The following is a 25,738-nucleotide window of genomic DNA, read 5'->3' as shown; positions in this document are numbered from 1 at the left end:
TGGAAAATTATTCAGCACAGAAATACACATGGGTTTTTTGCCTGTGAATCAGGCAGAGGGTGGTTGCTCAAAAAGAAAATCTGTTTCCCGCCTGTCATGTGTGATTTGTGTTTGTAGGTCCATGGAAAAAACAGCAATCTTGTAAGCACACACAAAAATAGCTACATGGAGATTGACTGACTTGTTGATTGATTGATTGATTGATTGATTGGTAAGACTTCTTTTTGTGTGTGTGCAATAAAACAGCAATCTTGCACCAAAAAAAGATAGCCCCTTGGGGGTTTTTTGTACAAGATTACTATGGGTTTTTTTAAAAAAAGCAAAACCCAGAAATTTTTCATGCATGCATGCACACACACACACACAATACCTCACATGGCTATCTGAAAACAGTGAGGGTTATTTTTGGGGAGCGGGATAACCCCAAAATTGTCATGCAAAGAACTTATGGGGATTATAGTAGAGAATAATTTGCCAAAAAACTTGGTGATGTGTCAATACCAGTTGAAAATTGCAAAAAACAAAACAAAACTGTTTATTCTTCCCAACCCAGTTTCCTATGTGTCACAAAAAACATTTCTGATTAGTTAACAAATAATAGGGATAAATAAATAAATAATTTCCCTCCCTAACTGGTACTATATTAAAATTAATTCATCTCGGATTTAATATTTCTTAAATTATATTAATTAGTTAACTCTTTATTGTGCTGCAGTTTTCAGAACCTCATTTTGGATTAATAAATATGCTGAAAGAAGATAAAATATTATGACAATGGGTGTGATGATAGTGCTGATGATACATTCAGTTTTGTGCAACCTCTCTAAAAAATCTAATCACTTCACTTTGAAACAATGCTGGCCAATTTAAAATCCAAGCAGTGAAATCCTCCAGTCCAAAGGTGCAGGCCACAGTTGCAAAACATCTGAAGAATGTTATCTATGTTTGGATCCTCCCCTCAGTACAAACATGTGTGAGCCAGAATCCTGTGTCACAGTTAAGAATGCATAACCTGGAGTTATGCACTTGTGACTATTAAGTATTTACAATCCCTATGTAGCCACTTGTTTGAGGCTAGATAGGGACTGTGAAATCCGCCCGACATGCATTTACCAGGGAAGTAGATTACTAATGGTTTAGGTCTCACTCCTCTGCTCTCCTCATTGATTTGTATCCAAGGAAATGGCTACAAACTAACACCAATCTTATGCAGACATCAGTTCAGGTTTCTGGTTTACAAACCCTCCTTTGTCAATTGGGAGCAAGCTTGGAAAGGGCTTTCCCTGGGCCCTTTACCATTATACAGTTATAGTGCTATAATTCCATTTTACCTGCCATGGCTGTATCCTATGGAATCCTGGGGTTTGTAGTTTGGTCAGGCACCGGCTAAAAGTAACTGTGTGTGCATGCACGCACCTTCAAGTCAGCTGTTGATGTATAGACCTTCTTTGACATTCTAAATACTGCTCCCTAAACTCCAAAACTGGGAAAACAGTGCCATAATTGTGTAGTGTAGTGTAAAAAGGCCTCCCCTCTGAAGCCAATTCCCTCTTTGATTCATTAAGCATTAAGCGTGGTTTTGCATTACGTGAGTATTGATGCTAACCAGGTACCCTGATAATGATATCTTGGAATACTACTTCAAATTCAGATATTTCATGGGCTTACTACAGTGCAGCATAGTGGTTTGAGCAATGGGCTAGGACACTGAAGACCAGGGTTCGAATCCCAGCTCAGCCATAAAACCCATTGGGTGACGTTGGGCAAGTCACACACTCTCAGCCTCAGGAGAAAGCAATGGCAAACTTCTTTTAAATAAATCTTGCCAAGAAAACCCTATGATAGGTTCACCTTAGGGTTGCCATAAGTCAGAAATGATTTTTAGGCACACAATAGCAACTCACTGAATCCCCACTGGTCATGAGGACTGGTGGATTCTGGCAGCTGTAATCCAAACAAATTTAACCTTTCCATTTGTTCAAGCCATGGTACTGAACTGTGCTTTACAAGGGAAGCCTAGTTCGTATTAAACATGGTTACCAGTAGCATATTTGTTGTCAGACAAGATCATGGTTCATTTCAAAAAGGCATGGAAAAAGAATTTGCGCAAAATTTGAGCATGGATCAGGAAAAAGGGAGGCATATTTGTGAGATGCCTAATAAAGGTTATGGTATGGAATATATTTCTGAGGCTGACTCCTGATTTCCACACCATTTGCAAAATGCCAGCATTCCATCTGCCCAAACTTAATCCCTAGTCTTAAATATGCCTAACTCTTTGTTTGATAGTGTCTGATGGTTTATTGCCTGAAGCTGTAATTTCTTCCTTGTGTGAAGTATAAAATAAACAGAAATCTTTGAGTACCTGAATGAAAATGTGGTGAGTCATATGAAATCAGGTTGGAATTATCTCATATCAATGGCCAACTATTTGCTTTCATTATAAGCAGTCTTGGCAACAGTGGAGTAAAAGTTTTTAAAATCTGGATCCTTAGCAAAAGTACTTGATTAGTTCTGGAAATTGAAGAAGATAGTGATTAATTATCAGGGAAAGGGGAGGGCTCTAAAGGTTCTGCATCCACAACTATTTATTTCTAGGTAAAAAGTCAAAGGGAGGGAGTTTGAGCTTTGCCCTATCTAAACTTATCGGTTAAACACACTGTGGTGGAGTTTGAAAGACAGAAACAAATAGCATGCTTAACCTTAAGAGACGCTTGGGGTTTTTTGCTAATCTCGACCTGCCACATAGTTGAAAGTGGAAGCCTTTGAAATGGTTTTCCAGAAGTATTTACTTTTTATTAAAATTAGGGCTGGAGAAGATTAACATGGATTCCCCTTTCCCTTTCTTTTTAACCTTGCAAACAGTTTAGTCATGAAGTGCAGCAGGTCGGCATGTTCTGTTGCATTCATCTGATAATACCAGAACAAACTTCAAACATTTCAAGGGCTTTGCTCTACTTGGTCCTCTTTCCTTAATCAACAGAATGGAGAACTGGCTTTTTCCTAAATATAAGTGAACAACAAGTACTTATTTTTTTTAAAAAAAAAGCATAATGTTTATGGGTGGCCATCTATGAGCAGGTATAAAATTCCACTTCTAATCCAGTTCTGCCTAGACTCACCATTCCCTTAGCATAGGAGTGAGCAAAGGATAATTACCATCCCAGCTAAGCTCAAAAAATGTTTAAATCAAAGATTGCAGAGCTTATGACATGGCAGTGTTATACAGCACTTGCACTGTGTTAGTGCTGTCTTTGTTGTTTGTTGGTGTGTGCCTTCGTCATTTCTGACATATGACGACTCTAAGGTAAACTTATTATGGGGTTTTCTTGGCAAGATTTCTTCAGAGAAGGTTTGCTATTGCCTTTCCCCGAGGTTGAGAGCATGTGACTTGCCCAAGGACACTCAGTACATTTCATGGCCAAGCAGAGAATCAAACCTTGGTCTCCGGAGTCATAGTCCAACAATCCAAACCACTACGCCATGCTGCCTTCTGAACTTATTGCATAATATCATGGCTCCCCTGGTACCATGCTCTACTACTGTTGGGTCATTTGGAAACTGATTGTTTTCCCACTGGAAATAATCTGCTAATGACTCCTTAAACTGCTATCTGTTAGAAACCACTTTGAGTGCACATGTCTTGTTACACTTTGTATTAAAAGATATAGCTGTGTTAGTCTGGTGAATCAGTATGCAAAGGGATATTTATTTTATTATGGCATTTATACACCACCCTTCAGCCCAAAAGGCTATCAGAGCAGCTTTGTTGCATCTTTGAGACAAAAGCTCATGCTACCAGCCTCTCTCTTTCAGTTAGGAGTTTATCACACGAGGGGAAATTGAGGGGGAAATTGGAGGTTTAATCTGTCATTATTCCAGGAAACCCATGCAGTCACGGGAAAATTTCCATACACATCGTGATTAAAGAGGACTTACCCCAGCAATAACCAGCTAATAACCAGAAACAAATCATTCCCCGTGAATGATTTGTTGCTGGTTATTACCTAGTTATTGCCAGGATAAGGCCTCTTTAATTTTGACATTGTGTGAAAATCTGAAGAGCAATCACATGATTTTCATGAGATAATAGCAGTTTAAATTCCCGCTTTCCCCCTATTTCCCCTGTGTGATTAAGTCCTTAGTCTCAAGGGTGCTTCAAGATCCATTTGTTGAGATACAGTGAGCATATGGCCCCAATCCAGCTTGAAGCTGTCTTAAAAAGGAGAGGGAAAGAGGGTTTTTCCCCCTGCAATAATGTCATTATGTAATTGTGCCATTGCACAATTATTGCTTCCTATTTTTAAAAACACACACACACGCGCACACACACACACACAGAGTATGGAACAGGAGGTAGAGTAAATAGGATGGTGTAAATGGCATTGTTGTATTTGAAGCCTAAGAAAGCAAACACAGGAACTGACACCACTGAAGTAGAAATGCTGTGATGGTGCAAAAGGCCAGATTGCCATTCTGCTATCTTTCAGAGTACACGAGAAGCAGTTTTCAAGTGGCATGATCCAAAACAACTGACTAATGTGATAAGCCCTTGCATCTCAAGATCATCATCAAAGGTTACCTAGGTACTTCCATTTGAAAGGGGCTTTGTTTTGAAATCCTTGGACTCTCAAAGCTGAGGCACAGTATCAGTCAGGATGCAGTTCTTATCATAGTGTGTTAAAAGAATTGTTGGTGTCTAGATAGGTTAGGAGAATAAGGGAAATTGAGTTCTTCCTGCCTATCCACTCTTACAAGCAGGTACAAAGGTGAATGCCCTTCTTACTTCAGTCCTAGGATTCTGACTATCAAGGAAGAGGTTATATTTCTCAAGATTTCTCTTTTCCACTTTGCATGGACCCTTCTAGATGAGACTTTCCATTTCCATATGTGTTACAACCATAGCAGATAGATGAGTATTCTTGAAAGAAAAATGGCACATCAAAAGCCACCTAGTGAGCTTGTTGGTGAGGCTGGACATTTTCTGCCTTTGGTCTTTTTTGCTCAACACAATGTGGATGCCAGTTTAACTGCCTTGGGTTAAGATTTCAGATTTCTGGGATTTGTAGTTGGGCTCTAACAAAAAATATTAAATATTTCACACAACTATAAATTCCAGGATTCTAGAGTTATGGCAGTTAAAGTAATATCAAAGTGCTACAGTTGTGTGATACAAAAGAAACCTTACACAGGCGCCTTACAGACGGGCCTAAGCGGCGCCGTTGTTGCGCCAGGAATACGCGTGAGGGGTGGCGCTTCCGGACACGCCTTGCCCCTTGCGCGTATTCCGTACGGCAAGATGGCGGCGCCCTATACAGACGGGCGCGGCCATCTTGATGTAATGGACGCGCAGCGTCCGGATGTCTAAACCCAGAAGAGCCGTCACGAGTGCGCGCTTTGGCACTTGCGGCGGCTCTTCCGGGTTGCCGGAAGGAGTGCAATTTCTGCACTCCTTTTTTGCAGCGTGGAGGAGTCGCGCGGTTTGGCTGCTGCGGCTCCTCCGCGCTGCAACTGGCAGCGGCCCAAGACCGCCCCTTTTGGGCGGTCTGTAATGGGCCACAGTCACAGCACTAGAACAGCTTTTTTCAGTGAAAAAATTGGCCTATCCTCAGGACTGGGCATCTGAAACCTTGCTTTGAGGTAGTGATAGTGGCCAGCCTCTTCCATGGGCATAGCCAGACATAGGACCCATATAGCTTCCTCCTCTAAAACCTTGCAGCTTCTCCCCTCTTCATCCCTGCTGTCATCTGACAGCCACCTCAATCAATCTAAATACTGGATTGGCCCTGGTTTTCTCCTCTGGCCATTCCTCCACCCCACCCCACCCCTGGAAGGTCCAGAGAGACCTTTATTTTTCTCCAAAATTGGAAGTGACAGCTGGAATGTATCTACAATACACAGTTATAGCATTATATGGAATCTTGGGATTTGTAGTGTTAGGGAGTGTTTTTTAATCTTTTAAACATGATTTTATTCATATAACTGAGAGGGGCTTGGTGGATTGAGATGTGACATAGAAATGCTATAAATACATACATATATACATACATACACTCACTTTAGAATGGGCTGCCAGAAAGATGTCATGATGTAGTTCAGGGGAATGTGTTAGAGAATTCCAACTGCCACATAGGTTTGCCAGGATGAATACAGTGTAGCTTTAATCATTAACAGCTTGGATTAGGAAGAGGTACAATAAAATTCCATTGAACAGAACTAATCCCTAATCACGGCCCACCAAGTCTCTTCCATAATCACAGCCCACTTTTAGCTACTGCAGCTTCCTATCCCTTCCCAACACAACTATTTACTGGCCGGTGGAGAACAAGGATGGTGGCAATGAGAAGTATCCCTATAGCTGTTATTGCTGCATCCAGTTCCAGTAAGTTTAACATTTAATAGATCCTTGATTAGAAGGAGATACCTTAGTACCGCACCAAGCTACAAAGCCCATCATTCCATTAAAAAATAGACATGGCATTTAACAAAAGGATCAAACTGTTGTAACTGTAGCATGTGGATTTTCCTCTGGTCACATCTGGTTCTGGATTTTTAAAAATCAGGCTAAAGTAGGGGGGAATGGCAAAAGATGGTACCCCCTTGGAGGTTTCTGGGAGCACAACTGGGGGGTTTGAGGCAAATGGAGGGATCTGAAAGTGGAGCCACAGGAGGTTCAAATTCAGATTTAAGATTTAAGTTTGCCTATACCTGAATTAAAACAAGTATATGTTATTCTTACCCCCCCTCTCTCTCTCTTCAATACGTGTGCACACACACACACTCATTCACATTATTATCTCTTTCTTATCACAGAGAAGCTGAGCATGTGTGATGCATTTTTACACAAAGGCATATTATTTAAATTTGGTATATTGGTAACCATAAGAAGGAAAACAATAAAAAGTTATAAAATACCTTCTTGCTCATATTTATAGTCATCCCAGTTTCTATATGCCCTGAAGAGTATACAGAGTTTTGAAAGAAAATTATATGATCAAACCTTTTTAAAAATGATCTCGTTCTTATTGCCAGCTGCTAAAGCAAAACCTTACTTCACTTCTACAAGATGCTTAAATTCAGGGGTTACAATTCAACACAGAATTAAACAAACTTAATCCAGTGAAATCTTTAACTGTCTTTATGAGCAAACAAAATGAGGGATGAAATGATAGAAATTATGTAGACAAATAGGTAAATATAGATAAATCAAAAGGTTCCATTCTGGTTTAACTTAATTGTTTTTAAATGCTATTAAAAGTTTTCTCTCTCTCTCTCTCTCTCTCTCTCTCTCTCTCTCTGTTGGCAGTGCAGTCTACTGTAGTTCAGGAGAACTCTGAACTTTTTAATGCATATTTAATCTGAAGTAAATCCCACTGTGTTTAATGAAGTTCACTCCCTAGTGAGTGTGTGTAGGACTGCAGCATGTAAACTTTTTATGATCTAACATTTTTCAGAGTGTCAGTGCAGCAGCTGCTGATACTGATACTGATACTGAAGGATGCCAATTTTTCCACACCCAAAAAACCATGCAGCCATCTTCATCTTGGTAAATTTTATTATTTTTTTAAAATGTTGAATGTTTTAATTTTGGTGTACATGAAGACAATTTCTTTAAAAAGCTGTCAATGCATGGAGAGAAAATGCAGCTGTAAAGAGGGAGAAGTGGGGGAGAGAATTGCTCCAAGGATCAAAAGCTGGCAACAAACATGCTAGAAATGAGGAGTCAGTTCATCTTCTGATTCTGTAAACACAGCCTGTGCATCACCATGTTTAAATATCCTTTGGGTCATTCAACTCTTTGCCCCTTTCTAGGTCCACTGACCTTTCTGCTACCTCTCAGGAACATCTTTAGGAACGTCTTCACGGAACTCTAGTCTGGGTTTGCTTTCCTTCTCCTTTAGCATAAATGCTAATGTTTTTCATCATCCAAGCCATCCCTTTTCTCCCATTACATACCTATCTGTCAGGGTTCTTGTGAAGAAAAGACTGAAGCAAAGTTCAACTGCCCTGATGGCCTACATTCTTTTTGAAAACTTTAAAACAGGATGTGCCTCTTCTCTGTTCAAAAGATTCATGTCCTTCAAGCTATTCTTTGAGATCCTAAAGTGGGAGTGGGCATCTCCTGTCTTGGGGATAGAATAATTAGTTAGTGAGTGAGTTACATTTTAAATCCCTCTTTTCTTCATTGAACTCGGAGGGGTATAGATGGCCCTTTTCCTCCTCTGAAGAACCCAGTAAAATATGTTAGGCTGTGAGAAGTATAGGCCCATTGTCACCCAGTGAATTTCATGGCTCTGGGGAACTTCTTTCTTCCAGATACTTGTTTCACACTGTACCACATAAAATGTGTTTGCTTTCTTCAAACTCATTTTCTGTTGATTTGTAATACTCTACTATTCCGCTTCTGCCCTCTGTTCATTTTCTACCCATTGTCAAATAGTTAATTAGAAACTCATATGCAGGGAGTGAGACTCTCTCTTCCCTGTATATGCTTTTAAATCCCATATACTTTGAATCTTCAAATATCTTAAGGATACATGATATCATTGGGGCATATAAGTCCTCTGCTGATTTTAACTACTTCATACAATCCTTGTGTTCATCATTGTTGTGAACACAACAATGGTCTCCACCTTGTGGCCAACTTCTGGTGACAATTTTCTCCATAAATATTTAGGCTTATTCAAAATGTAGAACCTGAGAACAGTACTGAAGATTTTCTCTGCCATTACTATTGACTAGAGAAAACTGTGGCCTAGTCACAGATATCAAGGGAGTTGTGTGTGGACTCCAGAAGTGTGACTGTTGATGGTTGAAATTATTATCTCCAAGAGACCCTGTTCATATCTTGCAAACTCAGGGTCATAGTTTCCTTGACTGAGTCAATCTGTCTGTAATGCAGTCTTCCTTTTTTTTTTCCAATCGCTTTCAATCAAATAATCTTATGATAAGTCCAAAGTATGACAGTGTCTGTTTAGTCATTGTGGCTTCTAGTGAGAATTCAGATGATAAAATGCAAATTGAAAACCATTCTGTTTCGCCATATACTGTCTTCACAGTGTTCTTTTGTCCAGAGTATATGTTAAACATCTACATAATCAAATACTGTAGCATTCCCATTCTTTTGGAACAATCCATAATTTTTCATGATCTATACAGTAAAAGATTTTGAGACCAGCTCCCTCTTCACTTTCTGAAACTGGAGGTTCTTCATCAAAACAATTCTTCCTTGAAGGAATCTGTCATCCTTTATTCTCTTTTGGAAAAGAGTTGTGGCGTCATAGGCAGAGTGTTTTGGAAGACTATCTCTACTGCCACAGCACAGGGTATCTTCTCGGGCACCCAGTGCATTACCCTAAGGATAACTTATACCAAGGTAATTTGAAGTCTGGTTTGCTTTGGAGGGGTGAGCCCTGGTCATTTTTTTTGCTGTAGCAAGTATGGTTCTGCAGAGCCCACCAGTGGCCCAATCTGGAGAGCAAGGCTGGCTGCAAAATGAGTCAGTGACTGGGGTTGCCAGAGCAATTTGCTACACCTCACCTTCTACCACCAAAGACAGGCTCCTCACTGCCTAATGGGAGGCCCTGCTAGTAACAAACAGGTTAAAGATTAATTTAAAATATAACTCATATTTACACCCAACACTTTTGCCAAGAATTACATCTTTGTCCTCTGAACACATCCAGAATTTCAAGATTAGGTGTGTTGAGTCATATTCTGAGCAGCATTTGTCGAAATGCTGGAGTCCCTCCAGCCCGCTAGTACATGGTTGTTCTATTACTGCTCTGGGAGTATCCGCTGCAATCTAATAGAACATTCTTTGTGGAAATGCAGAATGCTGCCATAATATTTTATTCCAGGGAGATTTGTAACATCATGCTCAAAGGTGAAGGGATGAATTATGGTCATACATTGAGCTCCCAAGGAAATTTCTAAAGCTGATCTTTTATCCTTCCACAACTAATGATGTTTGCGGATTGGAAAGCTTATCTGATGGCTGAAACACTGGTCTTCTAAGAAGGAGATTCCCCACCCACACTCCCATGAATGTGGCTGGAAGCCAGCCAGGGATGTTCTGATTCATTTGGAATAGAGATGCCTTTTCCAACAGGGTTTGGACAATGTCATAATTTTAGCAATAGCCCAGGAGAGTGGGAAAAAAAACCCACATCTATTTGCTTTAGCAACCAGAATCAGCCTTGCAGATGTTTAATATGACTGATGTGAACTGTATGTAAGTAAAGCATCAATATTTGTCTTAGGGTCCTTTCACAATTATAACATCATGCTATATTAGGCTTTCACTACATGGTTCCATCCTATGGATGCTGGGATTTGAAGTTTAGGAAGGAGCATTTAAAATTCTCAGCCAGAAAGCTCTAGTGACTCATCAAACTACAAACCCCAGGATTCCATAGCATGGTGCCATAGTGATTATAGTGGAAACAGAATGCTAAAACTGTACACTATGAAATAGACTTTGCATTCTAAGCAGAAAGAAGAATGTGATGAGAGCTCTGTCTCAAATGTGTACAAAATTTAGAAAAATAAATTTATCGCTGAGGTAAGATGTTAACAGCATACTTTATGGCTCTTTGCTGCCAAACCTATCTATTCTACATCACCTGTCAGAATTCAGTTCAGAATTGAGGGTTCTGAATGGAAAAGAACAAGGATAGGAATTTCAAGTGCTATCATTTACCTTTTTCAAATTGCTTTCCAATTCTTTTTTTTTAAATGTTGACACTCCAAAATATTCAAAGGCTTTTTCAAAGCCAGAGGCATGTACTGATACAATTTCATTCACCAGTTTCATGAACAATATGAAATAATAACACATAATTTCATTACTGTTTTAATATCTACCAGTGCACCACTCATTTCCCGACAGGAGTCAATCCTCTTTCATGGTATTCGAATTTCAGCATTGGTAAATCCAATTGAAGTGTCACACAGATCAAAGCATACATCTGGTGATTCTAAAACACTCCCCTTTCACTTTACATTTCTCATGAAGAATATTTCTATGTTTAAAAGATGTGCTTCGAAGGCTGAAGGAATTCTTCATATCTCTTGTGAAAACACACCATGTTAATTAGATGAGGAGCATCGTCTTGTGGGAGGAATTGACTTCCACCTTCCCACTCAAAGACAAAGTTTGAAAAATTGACAGATATAAACAACATATATATAAACAGCTACAAAGTGTGCATGTGTGGACAGTATGAAAATAAACTGAGTGTGTGTGTATGTGTATTTATGTCAGTGAAGTTGGGTCAGTTCATATGTTACTCAGAATAGGATTGCCCATTTAGGATAATTCTAGGACCTTTGGTTTCCAGGACAAAATCTGAGGCCTAGAGATGGCCCCTAGAGATGCCTGTTCCTCCTCTTCCTGGCCATACTGGGCCTTCAGCTGTCTCTGGAGAGGCACATTAAGGCCCGGGAGGATAAGGGGGAAGAGAAGGAACAGATGCGCACATTTTCCTTCTCTTCTCTCTCACCTTCCTGGGCCTTCAACTGTCTTCGGGGAAGCCCCACCACCTGATATCTCACCCCCTGATGTCCCACCCCCTGACACCGGGTGACACCTGGTGCAAGAACACCTTTGAATTTGAGCACTTGGTCTCTAAAAGGTTCACCATCATTGCCCTAAGGTGAACATAACATGGAATTTTCTTGGTAAGATTTCTATAAAGAAGATTTGCCATTGACTTCCCCTAAGGCAAAGAGCATATGACTTGCCCAAGGTCACCCAGTGGGTTTCATGGCCAAACAAGGAGTCAGCATCATAGTCCAACACTGAAACCATTAAGCCATGCTGGCTCTCACCCTTCTCCTCTGCCATGATACTCCCTGTATTGAAGGGAGACCCAGTCCCTACCCCTAGTTTGGAAGAACCAAATCTTTTGAATGGGTCTATCCAATCCTAGCTGATATCTAAAATTTGCCCGTTTTAGTTGTATTCCTAGCCTATTGCTTAGAAAACTGAGTAAGCATTAGACCCCCTGGAAATACTTTGGCATCATGCCTCCAATGTTTTAATCCATTGTTAAGTATATATAAATACCTCTGTAAGTCTCAGGCGGGTTACAAACCGCCACTTGGGACGTCCTCAGGACGTCCCAGTTTAAAAAGGGGGCGTCTCTTCCAGACGCCCCTATTCCTGTTACTGACTCTGTCTGTAACAAATGGCGGCGGCCATTCCCCGCAGCCACCGCCATCTTGACGTAACGGATGCTGTGCATCCGCATGTCACGCGGCGCTAATGACGTCGCGAGTGCGCCATTGGTGCATTGCGGCGTCATGAGCATGCCGCGAAAAGAAGCTCCATTTTGGAGCTTCTTTTTTGCTCTGTAAGGGAGCCGCGCGGTTTGGCTGCGGCGGCTCCCTCATGGAGCAAACAGGAGCGCCGGGAGACCGCCTCAAAGCGACGGTTTGTAACGCCTATCAGTTAGGTTTGTTTCAGCTACAAGTTGGAGTGAGAAGTATCTCTGGTTACCATTTTACATATTTGAATTGAAAACTAAAATGATAAAACACCTGTCAATAATAAATGTTGCTTTCAGGGAACTGCAGTGTTCAGATGACTATGAAGGCTGTAGCATCCTCAATTCCAAAGAGTTATTTCTGAAAGTTGATGACAGTCGAATATGACATCGCTCCATCACGTAGAATAATTTTCTATGTAGGATTTCCAGCAATGCACCATATCAGGCAAGACACCTGCTTTTTCTAGAAAGGAAGGCTATAGAGAAGATGCTTTGTTTTTTAAATTCTAAAAATAAATGCTCATAAAAATGTAGAAATCTAATATTTTACATTCAGTACATACAGTACATATTTTTGTACCTTGTTGTCATCATAGCAATTTAATAGTTGTAACATGACCCAAAAATACATAGATGCTTCGTAGACCCTTTACTGAGAAATGTGTGCATAAAAGTGCTGATCAATCTGTGCACTTGAACGACAATATTCACTGCACTCTATGATTCTTGCTTACAAGTATACATGTATTTATTCATTACTTTATTTATCTATTGAACCCCACAAATCCAGAAATAGAGGTACTCTAGATGGCTCACAAACAAATGCTACATGAAAATACAGTCTAAGGGAATAAAGATTATTAAAACTAAAAATTCAGTCAAACTATTAAATCAAATTCAGACAGTTTTATCATACTGTCATTCTTATAGTTCAGAAGCTGAGGAAAAGGAAATTGTACTATGAACTACATACTATTTGGACTGCGATATGAAATACCAATTTTTATATTGACAGAACACAACTAAAAACAAAACTACTTTAAAAGGCCTGTGTCTATATATAGCACCAAATAAAATCGTTAAAATATCCCTTCACTATGATACCCCTCTGTACACTATGATACCCCTTTAATTGTGATGATACGCCTTTAATTGCTATGGCAACATCCTGTGGAATCCTGGGATCTGCAGTTTAGGAAGTGGTACTTAGACTGCTCAGCCAGAAAGCTCTAGTGACTCACCAGACTAAAAATCCTTCAATTCCACAGGGTGCAATTAGTGTTGATTTAAGTGAAATCATACTACTATAAATGTGATGGGTAAAGGGGACCCTGGTGGGCTTTTCAAAGCAGGATGTTCCACAACTGCAGTCATAGTGTTTATTTGTTCATTTTTATTTATTTACTTCATTTATATTCTGCCTTTCTCCCAAGATGGGACCCGAGGATGCTTCCTTATGAGTGTTGTGTTTAGAGTTCTTCAGAGTTCTAGAGTTCTTCAAAATAATAACACAAAATCATTAGATCCTTAAAGGATGCAGGCTTTTCTTATACTCTGGATGCTTCCCTGTCAAAAGCCACAGGTTAACCGTTCTTGCCTTCCTAAGGAGCCCTGGTAGTGCAGTGGTTAAACTGGTACTTCAGCAACAAAGAGTTGTGAGTTTGATCCCAGGGCTCAAAGGTTGACTCAGCCTTCCATCCTTTTGTAGGTCAGTAAAATGAGTACCCAGCTTGTTGGGGGCATTTGGCTTACAGATTATAAACCACTTAGAGACCGCTGAGTTCATTATTAAACAGTATAAAAATGTAAATGCTATTGCTAAATGCTATTCCCAAATACCTAACATAAACTCTGGGATGGATTACACTTAGGCTAGGAAATTCTAAGAAAACCTGCCTGGATCAAGAAATGGATCTGTAGCAAATATTACAATTTTGGAAAGTAAATGTTTTCAATGACAGTTCTCAGAATTCATTAGATGGAGCTATGGTCTATCATAGTGGGGAAGAATGACCAAAAGTGCATCTATGCTGTAGAAATCATGCCGTTTGACACCACTTTAAGTCCTTTGAAATCCTGGGATTTGTTTTTGTTTTGTTGGTTTGTTTGTTTGTTTTTATTTTTTGGTAAGGCATCAGCACTCTTTGCCAGAGAAGGCTACAAATTTTGTAAAAATTACAAATCCCATGGTTTCATAGGCTGGAGCTACAGCACTTAAAGTGGTGTGAACAGCTCACATTGGTCCAAAACATTCTGCAGAAATAATCCAATTTGAGACCACTTTAGCTGCCCTGGCTCAGTGCTAGGGAATCCTAGACCTGTTACAGACTGCCAAAATAAAGCTGCTTCGGGTCTCTTTGGAGGTATGCTGTTTAAATGATGCATGCACCCTAAGAATCCAGAAGCTGCACCAAAGCTTCACTCCAGTGCTTAGGAATGGAGTGTGGCTTTGGCGCGACCTCCGGACTCTTAGGACCCATGCATAATTTAAACAGCATACCTCCAAAGAGACCCGAAGCAGCTTTATTTTGGCAGTCTGTAACAGGCCCTAGGGACTGTAGTTTATTGTGGCACCAGAGATCTTGACAGAGAAAGCTAATTGACTCATAAAACTGCAGTTCCCAGAATTCCCTAGCACTGACCCAAGGCAGTTAAAATGGTCTCATACTGGATTATTTCTGCAATGTGTTTTGAACCTTAGATAAAAATCTGGAATGAGTTCACTGCTTCATTGGCATGGAAGCCACCAGTTGCTTCTGTTTCTCTTCCATCTTGAGATCCTTCCTCTTTAAACAGGGCTGGACAGGACATCGAGCAGACGATGCCTTCAAATAGAGGAATGTCCCTTGACTTTCTGTAATGCAGAACACACAGCTACTCTAGGAGTACTAGAATAAGCAACTGCATGTAGACCCGTAGTATAGGCATAGACTTAGAATAAATTGTACTTTGAAGCTGAGAGTGAATATGCCAAGAGTTTGACAGGCTATAGATGTTTTGCTATATTATATGTGGTACCTGTCTTTTTAACTGGGGAGAAGGACAGATATCACAGGCACTGGAGAGACAAAGGAGCAGAGGAATGGAGTAGAAAAGACCACTTTTTTCATCATTGAGTGTTCTTTTTTTCTTTTTCTTTTTACTTTAAACTGAACTGCAGCATCCATGAATTAGCCCAGGCCATTTATAAACATCTACATAATTTTGAGGTTGTGTTAGTTGTTTTTACTTTTAAAATATGCTATGAGAGGATAGTCATTGGTTTTTTAAAAATATCAAAACATATGTTACATAACTAACTGCTCAAAGACTCATTATAAAGCCCCCCTAAATGAAGGAACAAGGAACATCTCATACTCTTGGCTGGCCATATGAGTGGGAATCAGAATCCTCTTCTTGGCTTCTCAGACACTTTATTTCCTAGTTTTAAAATGACAAGGAAGGACAAATAATGATCACAGTTCTCTTGGGAATTATTTTATTGTTTAGAAAGCAAATTTTAATTCAATCAAATTCAAATATCTTTACAAATTAGATTTTTCATAATAAATAAATAAACATATAGCCCTTTCCAGCAATATATGGCTTAAATCTCACACTTTAAAACTCTGTACAATTTTAGAGATCTTTTTGAGAGGTCTTAAGCAAACTATAGTTGCACAGAAAATTAAGCTTACTTAACATTTCTACCAATTTGATGTGCAAGAATGATCAGAAATCTTTTATCCCATTAATTCAGATGGTTTTGCTCTGTTATCTATTCAGCCAAAGGAGTGGTGATGTCACACAAGTCTTTATAAAATGTTTTGACAAGTCTGCTAATTATAAAAATATATGAAATATGAAACCTGTAAATGATACCATACCATTTTGGCAATGATCGGATATATTTCTTTTAAACTGATGACAATCACATTATGTAGAGCATTTGACTTATAACTTCCAAGTAACACAGCATTGTAAAAATGCTGTTGCCAAGAACCAATCCTCTACCTACATCCAAAAAGCAATCTCACCCCTATTTTAAGATTTATATCACATCCGTTATCTCATCACACATGGGAATTACTTTATGCTGTCATTAAACAAAAGCAAACAGGGGAAAAAACACCCAAACTGAACAGGGTCATAATGATTTTACAGTTGATATAATCTTACTGATGTGTATCTTTAAAAATAAATACCACCATAATCATGTTCTCAGTTAAATGAAAACCAGTGGGGTGTATGTAGTATTGAATTTAAGACTATGCATTCATATTCTCACTCCTCCATGAACTTTGTTGGCTGGCCTTGGGCAGAGTGTAGATGAAATATGTTGAAAGTAAGGATGCTACCTATAACAGATTACTTTGAATTGTAGCCAGGGCATGATATCACTGGAATTTTTTAATGTTTTAACATCAACTTTTATATATTATTTTTGGGTGTAACTCATATAAGTTCATTACTTTAACTCATTACTCTTTCCAGCTAATTTTAGAGCATTTTAAAAAAATTTAAACAGTGTATTAGAATTGTATAAAGGTAACAATAACAGGTTATTAGCAAATAATTTGTTGTTGTTGGAGATGATCGCACAGTTCTTCAATAGGGGGAGATTGAGACTGTAATTGACAGATCTTATCAACCCACATAATGGCCAGACAGTAAGTATCCTGTAATTCCGTGGTGGCGAACCCATGGCACACGTGCCCTCTCTGGCACGCAAAGCCATTTTGGAGGGCACACAGGCTGATGGGAGAGCAGGGGAAGAGGAGGAACAGGCGCACCCTGTTCCTCCTCTTCTCCCACCCTCCCATGCCTTTAGCTGCCTCTCCAGAGACAGCTACAGGCCCAGAAGGTTGGGGGCATGCTCTAAAGGCCCAGGAGGGCAGGGGGAAAAGAGGAACAGGTACTTGCCTGTTCTTTAAAGGGCTTTCATCACATGGACACACACACACACCATTCTCATTGAAATCAAGGCTTCTTAGTGCTGACAAGGCAACCAGTTCACCTGGGGCAGTAAAAATGGGATTTAAAGAGCATTCATTGCACACACCCACTGCCAAAAGCAAGACTACTTTACTGATTTAAGCTTGGGTAGGTGATGAATAAAAGGAACTGTAGTGCAATAAGATTCACAGGCAATATGTTATCAATTCACAATTGTGTGGTAATGTGATAAGAATCATTGCAGTTTCGGGTGTTTAAAAAGCTGCAATAGCATCAGGAGGGAAGCTTTCTGCAGTAATCTCCATTGTTGTTGTTTTCCTTCAAGTCATGTCTGACTTATGATGACCCTAAGGCAAACTTATCATGGGGGTTTCTTGGCAAAATTTGTTCAGAGGTGCTTTAATGTTTGCCTAGTGAGTAATAAGAATGAGTTAGTCTTTTTTTTTCAAAAAAAGTATTCCTAACTTTAAATCTGTTTTTAAATTGTTTTAACTTTTGAATCATTTAAAATTATATGCCATCCCTGAGATCCTATTATACAGGATGGGATATAAATATTTAAACAAATATTTAAATATTTACTGTAGTTGCTTTGAGTCCCATTTGGAAGAAAGTTGGGCTATAAATCAAATAAACAAAAATTCTGCCTTTTTAAAACAACATTCCAAGCTGACCTTAGGTCAGTCACAAATTCTCAGCCTAAACTATCTTACCAGGAGTCTGTGCAGATGAATCAGGACAACATGGACACTGTTTTGAAGAAGGTCAGGAAGTAAATATGGTCAGTAAGATTGCCTGGTAATCCAGGATTGCTCCCATTATCTTTCTGTGAGACACTCTGCAAAAATATTCTCCAAAAAAATAGGATATCTCCTTGTTTGAACACACCTCACCTTTTAACTAAGCAGCTGTGTGGCAAAGTGCCTTAAACAACAGTCAAATTACTGTAATGGTGACCATCTCCATCTCTCTGTCATCTGGCCGGAGGCTTAAGCCACCAATAACCCACAATGATATTATCCCAAAACTGTTTTGACAAAGTTGCCACATTTTATATGATCCTGGCCACTGAGGATGCCTAAAGTCTCAAAGCCTGCATCATTTGACCTTCCAGGAAATACATCAATAATGATGCATTTTTATCATCTCATTTGTTTGTGAGTCTGTGTCTGTGTCTATGTGTATAGCACTGTGTTTGTATCCAGTAAATTCATATTAAAATGTGCATCTTTAGATTTCTATTTTGCTTCCTTAGTGTTTTAGCTTGTACACTCATCTCTCCACATTTGCAGCTTTGACTTTTGCAGATTTGGTTATTCACGGATCTTATTAATATATTCTCTCTAGGAATACCTAGGTCCTCCAGTGCAACTCTATGGTCAATTTTAACCAAAAGTCGCACTGAAGAACCTAGACAGAACACTCCACAAGGCATTTGTAGCTCCTCCAGTGCAATTCTATGGTCAATGTCTAGCAGATGTTGACCACAGAGTTGCACTGGAGGACCTAGAGATTCCTAGAGAGGTGTTCTCTCAGGTAAAAAGAGAGTGTTTTTGTTATCTGCGGTTTTTCCACATTCACAGGAATCCTGTGCCCCTAACCCCAGCAAATGTGGAGGGACAAATGTACTTTTGTGGCAGTCTCATCAAATACAGGTTAATTCAAAAAGAATGTTGGAAACGTAAAGCTATTCCCCAACCTTGGGAAAGTCATTTAAACTGGACAAACTCTGGAGCCAATACATCTTCCATTATGGCTTTCTCCATGATGTTGTGGAGAAATCCACAGGACTTTGCCTTGCACAACTTATTTCACAGTCCAGTAGCTCTCTCTGTAAGGAAACTGAACTGAACTCAGAATGAACCAACCAAGTCTTTTACTTGAGAGTTGAAAAAAGTTCAGCTCACTTTGATTTGTTTTTCTTTAATTTCCATCTGCCTCTCACTTCCTGGTGTCAAGCCAATAGGAAAAATACTACACTTCTGTTAAGAAAAAGGGTGGTTAATGGTGTTTCTGAATTGGAAGCTTCAGGAAATCATATGAAAAATCTTCACTTTGTTAGGCTGTCCCATTGATCACACACCAGGGAAGAGAGGGCAAGTTTCAAATAAACATTAGAATATGAACTGATCTGAGTCCAATGTTTTGAAGGTCAGCCATCTCTTGAACATGGAAATGCCAAACTAAACTTGTTAGTTTGTTGTAAAACTAATTTTAATGGCTGTGTGTATTTATTCTTTTCATTTTTATCCAAGATAGAAACTGACAACTAATACGGTTTTTGTCTGTATCTAGTTCATTGCAATCCCAGCACAGAACACCCTAACCCCAGCTTTGTGCTATGCAGCTCATATCTTTAACCACTGTGAAAAACCACTGTGTTTTTAGATGGATTTGACATAGTTAATCATCTATAACATGATGTTATAGTCTATTTAAATATTGACTGTTATTTCCATTCTTCCTAGGCTGTCCTCCAACCAGTCACTACATCTAGTCCTTCTTCCAGTCAGTTTTCAGGTTTAGAGATTTTGGGGCACAATGCTCCTGATTTGGTAGGAACACTCTCAATCTTTTGTCATCCTGCTTTCTTCAGTTGCTTTTAAAATGTCCCAGTTCGTCTCTCATCTTTCCCCTTTCCCCCTTTGTCCTCAGTTTACTTCAGTTGCTGCAGACCAAGTTCAAGGTACAAAAGTAGTTTGCACTCCATAAACTCAGCAGAGGAGGGGAGAGGAGTGGCAGAAACTTGCCGATAGATTCAGGCAAAAGCAAGCTGCTGCAGACTCTCCTACGTCTGTTCATTATCATTAAAAAAAATTGCCCTCTTGACCACACTCTGATGTTCCTTGACTGCCCATGTCCCAGTTTTCATCTGTCAAATGTTGGAGACTATGAGAATAATGCCATGCAGGGATCAGCCAGTACATCCATCCAGGACCAGGAGAACTACGGATGATCTTGTGAATTTCTGATGGCCCCTTCTCCCTCAAAACAAAACAAAAAAAACCACAACCTTCTCCTATTACATCATTTTACAAAGGTTAGCAAACATTTAGCAATTTGGGTATTTTCTTGGCTTTTTACACAGACCTATCTACTCTTCCTACGAAACAAATAGATCATTTCACTCTGTGAAATTAGGTGTATTCACTTAGACTTTTGAATTCTACAGAGCTCATTGTGATTGTTCTGATAGGAGGAATATTAAGTCAGGTTTTGACCTTGATACTGGGCGTATTTCTTCTGAAGCAGAAGTAGAAACATATATTACCAGAGGACACATGCAACTATCTAAACAATTCTCAAAGGATGCAAATAATCAAGCTTTTCTAGAAAGTGCCTTGAAAATCCAGAATTCAAAGATATAGCTATGTTATTCTGTAGCTAGAGCTTGTAGTACCTTTGAGACTAACTGAAAGAAAGAAGCTGGCAGCATGAGCTTTCATAGATTTCAGTCTACTTCCTCAAAGGCTTTTGGTGGAGTCGAAGCCAGGGACAGACATATATATGCCATAGGTATGTGAGAATGTCAATTCAAATCCAGAATCCTTTGGGTATGGAAATGAAATAGGAAGTCCAGTTTTAATGATGGTCATTTGTGGACAGAGACATAGCCATTGGATATAAAATTAGATGGCAAGACCAGTTTGGCCTTGGCAACTATCCTGCAGGTGGGGAGAACAGATGAATGTCAGACACCCCTATGAGTATGGGATCAGGTAGTATTGAAATGTGTGTAATGAGCCAGGAAGCCATTGTCCTTGTTTAATCCATTGTTGAGGGACTGTAGTTTATAGATGAATTCCAGATCTGCTATTTCTCTTTCCAATCTACCTTTGTAGTTATTTTCTTCAAGGACCACTGTTCTGAGGTCTGAGATAGAATGCCCAGGGAGATTGAAATGTTCTGCCACTGGTTTTTGTGTCATCCTATTCCTAATATCTGATTTATGTCCATTTATCCTGTGGTACAGGTACTGGCCTGTTTGCCTGATGTAGAGTGCTGAAGGGCATTGATGACATAGTATGGCATAAGTCACATTGGAGGATGAGCATATGAAGGTCCCGCTAATATTGTGGGTAATGCCATTAGGTCTTGTGATGACATTTGCTGGATAAATGTGTGGGCAGAGTTGACATCTTGGTGTGTGGCAAGACTTAGTACCCATGTCCCCATCTGTGTCTTCCTGTGGGTGAGTATGTGTTTGAGGTTTCGAGGTTGGCTGTAGGCAAGTAAGGGTCTGTCACCAAGAGCCTTTGAAAAAGTGGCATTATTGCCCAGAATGGGTTGTAGCTCATTGATGATGAGCCTGAGTGGTCCCAGTTGAGAGCTGTATATGACCACTCTTGGGGTTCTGACATTTTCTCTCTTCAATCTTGAAATTTCAGGGCAGTAATGGAGAACCAAATGAAAAAGACTGGCTTGTTCGGTATCAAAAGCTGATGTTGATAGTGTTATTAGAAATAGAATGGATTTTGATAGTGTTATTCGAGAATGAGAGAAAATTAATGGATTAATTAGAACATAGGCTACTTCACATAATAATACAAGTGCAGGAAGCTTTTGGTGCTCCAGATGTTTTGGACAAGAAATCTTGTAAATCCTACCATTGTGTTGGATTCAGCTTATGGGAGCTGTGACCCAATGCTTTAGGGATTTTGCTCCACTGTTATAAAGAGACATTTGCTGTGTTGACTAAGCTGACTTCATGAAGCAAGCTTGTAACCTTGATGACTATTAGTACTAGATCCTACCACATCCCAGATGCTTGGAGAGTATTTAAAGGAATGGTTTGCAAAATGTGTGGCCATAGAAAGCGAAATAAATCAGAATTTTTCAGCTGGTAGCAAGAAATTGCCAATGGATATATTGTTATTTGTGGGAAGTGAGAGCACTTCAAAGATTAGTGCTGTCTTTTGGGGTTGCTGGCTTGCATCCCCAAGCTCAGTTTGTTAAGTAAACAAAGATTACAAATATACCACTAAGTTCTACTATTGGCTGTTCACAAGGAAAAGGGGAATATAAAAAGGTAAGCCTTGTAATTTCATATTGCATGATGTTTGGGAATGGACTGCCAAGTGCAGAACACCCACAGATTGCATAAGTCATTAAGTGTGATTGAGGGTCTAAATTGTATCTTTGCCTTTCCAAAGACATGAGCAAAAGTTGATCTTTTCCTAATTGTGGCTTTTGTGTTTACTCGAGTATCAGAGAAACAGCTGTACTTAAGAATATTTATTACATAAGCAGTGACAGTGTATTTTATTTGTCTGGATGCTTGTATGTGACAAGAAAGTAAGACACATGTCAGAGTATTGTTGGTTGAACTTTGAACTGAAAACATTACATAAATGTGTCTATTCCTAATTATTGGAGGGGAGGGGGAGATCAAAGAAGAAGCTTATCAGAACTGGAGACAGTTTATTTCCATGTAGGAACAAAAGACAAAAGGCACAGTGTCTTGTCTTTTCCTTTGAGGTTCCTTTGTTCCATTCCCTCCTTGTTCCTGACTGGCAGCTCAGTCTTGACAGTACATCTATTGAACGCAGCATAATGCTCAATTTGTGGAACATGTCAGCTGTGGTTTCATAATAGGAACAATAGAAATAGCATCACATTCTTCTTCTGGAGTGAAAGCTTCGTTTTATAAATAACCTGTTGAGTTTTCCTAGCTAACCCCTGTGGGTACAATTAACAGGACTGAATCCAGGAAGAACTGTGTGCCTTTATAGACATATTTTTCCCCCAGTGGTCAGAAATTTGACTCACCTTTATCCTAAAAAAAAGAAGCATTATTAGACTTTGGGACTACTTTTAGCTATCCTGACTGGGAACATCTAATTAATTGGTTTTTTTAGAACATAATGCTCTTAGAAAAACAGGAAGAATGTAGCCAGCAACAAGAACTTTAAAATATGACTAGGAAGCAAGGCACATTTAATTCAGTGGAATTCAAAGTCTTTCTATATCACTGTCTCTAGCAGATCTGCATAAACTTTGGCCACACTGAATTTCCTATGCTCATCTGCCATCTTCAGGTGATATCCTGCCACTAGCTTTGAAGTTAGATGAGATGATATGAGATTCTGTGTGTGGAATTTATTAGGTCTTTGGTGTATTTCTGTATCCCCTTCCAGCCAACAAGAGCTCCCAAGGTGATGAACAAATGGAGACTAATTAAAACAATACAAAGATTAAACCTTTTAAAATGCATTAAAATGCTCTTTAAAAACTCCTAAAAGCAGTCTAAAAATTATCCTAGAATTCAGTTTTGAAATAGTTAAAAGAGCAATTTCCATGCTATGCAAAACAGCACTGTTTTGGCTGTCTGATAGAAATTTCAAACAGATGGGGCCAGCCTAACCTCCTTGGGTAGGGAGTTCTACAGTCAAGGCACTGCCACAAAGAATGTGTACCTGTTAGGGTACCCACCAACTTAACTTCACAAGCTGTGGGGACACGCAACAGGCCTCCTCTGGAGATCTCAAGTTTCTGGCAGGCTCATATGGGAAGAGGCAATCTTTCAGATATTTTGGGCCCAAATCATTTAGGACTTTGTAGGTCAACACCAGCACCTTGAATTGAGCTCAGAAGCAAATTAGAAGTCAGTGTAGTTCTTGCAGAACTACTGTTATATGATCTCTAAAATGCACACTTGACACCAGTTGGGCTGCTGCATTTTGCACTAGCAGCAGCTTCCAACACTTTTCAAGGGCAGCCCCATGTAGAATAAATTACAGTACATTGGTCTAATCAAGAGGTAACTAAAGCATGAACCACTGTGGTGTTTTCCAACAAAGGGCACAGCTGGCACACCAGCCAAAGCTAGACAGAAGCACTCCTAGCCATCATAACAACCTGGGTTTCCAGGAGCCGAGTTGGGTCCAAGAGCATCCCCAAGATATGAACCTGCTCTTTCAGAGGAAGAGTAATTTCAACCAGAACAGGCTGTGATCCCAATCCCAGGTTGGTTTTCCTACTGACCAACAGCATTTCCACCTTGTCTGGGTTAAGCTTTTACTGCATCCAGACAATGATTCAGTACTACCACAGCCTACTTGGTATTAGTTGTAAAGGAGAGATAGTGCTGGGTATCATATCATTAGCATACTGATAACACCCAACCCCAAAACTCTGAATGATTTTTCCCAGTGGCTTCATGTAGATATTGAAAAGCACAGTATTAATCATTGTGAAATCCCACAGACAAAAGGCTGAACTGTTCCCCAGCACTGCCCTCTGGGAATGTTCAGCCAAGAAAGATTAGATCCATTGCAAAGCCAGATATCCCAGAAGGAAACTATGGCTTATTTCATGCTATCAAATGCCACTGAAAAATCCCAGATGACCAATAGGAACTCTCTCCCCATGTCCAACTCACAGTGTAGGTCATCCACCAAAGTGACCATGACAGTTTTTATCCCATAGCCAGACCTGAACCCAGATAGGAATGGGTCTGTCTCAGTAATCTGTTTCATCCAGGAAACCCTGGAGTTGTGTTGCCACTACTCATTCTAGGACATTACTTAGAAAGAGGAGATTAGAGACTGGGTGATAGTTACCTAGGGAGTTGGTGTCCAATGAAGGTTTTTTTTCCAGCAATTGCTTACAAAGAGTTTGAAAGCTCTCAAAGAAGCATTTAAAACCTCCATCATCCATTTAGCCAGTTAAACTGGCAGCTTTAATTAGCCAGGGTGGACATGGGTGCTTTCACCCTTTGGCTCACACATTTGGTAAGATGCTTGCCTTAACAATGTCTGTGGGGTGGAGCAAGGGACCCAAATAGTCTCAGCAAGTTGGATGTCCTCAGTTTCAGCTTCCCTCCACAGCATGTAAGCCTCAGTTCCTCTAGCAAGATGCCTGCCTTAATAATGCTCAATTAAGTAACTGTCTCCCTCTTCTGAGAATTCCTCCTCCCAACCACAGGGAAGAGCAATGGATGCAAGCTGCAGGAAAAGAAATTCCACCTCAACATTAGGAGGAACTTTGTGACAGTAAGAGCTGTTCGACAGTGGAACAAACTCCATCAAAGTGTAGTGGAGTCTCCTTCCTTAGAGGTCTTCAAACAGAGGCTGGATGGCCATCTATTGGGGATGCTTTGATTGTGATTTCCTGCATGGCAGGGGGTTGGACTGGGTGGCCCTTGTGGTCTCTTCCAACTCTACGATTCTATGATTCTATGTGGCAGAAATTGACAGTCTCCCTGGTGTGAGGATATAGACAAGTACAGTCAGACCTTGGTATCTGCCAGGGATCCGTTCCGGAACCCCTCCTCAAAGTCCCATTGTCCCTAATGGTGGTGTGACATGCATGCAACCACTACTGAAGCCATGTGAACTCACCACCATTAGGGACAACAGGGCTTGCCATTCACAGATGCTTAAATCTGTGGATGGCAAGCTCATAGACATATAGGCTGCACTGAGGTTGAGCAGATCAGGTCATTGCTAAAGAAGACCCAGTCATCCCTGCAGATACCTCAGCTAGCGTGTCCTGCTCTACTAGGGTTGCCATATCCCGCCCCCCGGCCG

The 25,738-nt window shown here is 39.9% G+C and overlaps 1 protein-coding gene across 4 annotated transcripts in view; it reads left to right on the top strand.

The window, feature by feature from the left end:
• The window catches only part of DLC1 (DLC1 Rho GTPase activating protein), a 295,066-nt gene that overhangs the window by 182,383 nt on the left and 86,945 nt on the right, over positions 1 to 25,738 (top strand). The window contains exon 1 of one of the 4 annotated variants that reach the window (XM_042467915.1): positions 6,303 to 6,382. The exons of the other annotated variants lie outside the window; for them this stretch is intronic. Coding sequence (XP_042323849.1) covers positions 6,331 to 6,382 — 52 coding nt within the window. The 5' untranslated portion in view covers positions 6,303 to 6,330. Of the gene's footprint in view, positions 1 to 6,302; positions 6,383 to 25,738 lie in introns of those variants that run through there. 4 annotated transcript variants of the gene reach the window in all.

This window comes from Sceloporus undulatus, chromosome 5 (genome assembly GCF_019175285.1).
Source record: "Sceloporus undulatus isolate JIND9_A2432 ecotype Alabama chromosome 5, SceUnd_v1.1, whole genome shotgun sequence".
Lineage (NCBI taxonomy): Eukaryota > Metazoa > Chordata > Lepidosauria > Squamata > Phrynosomatidae > Sceloporus > Sceloporus undulatus.
The sequence above is the reverse complement of the archived record's forward strand: the minus strand, read 5'-3'. Positions and strand labels throughout refer to the sequence as shown.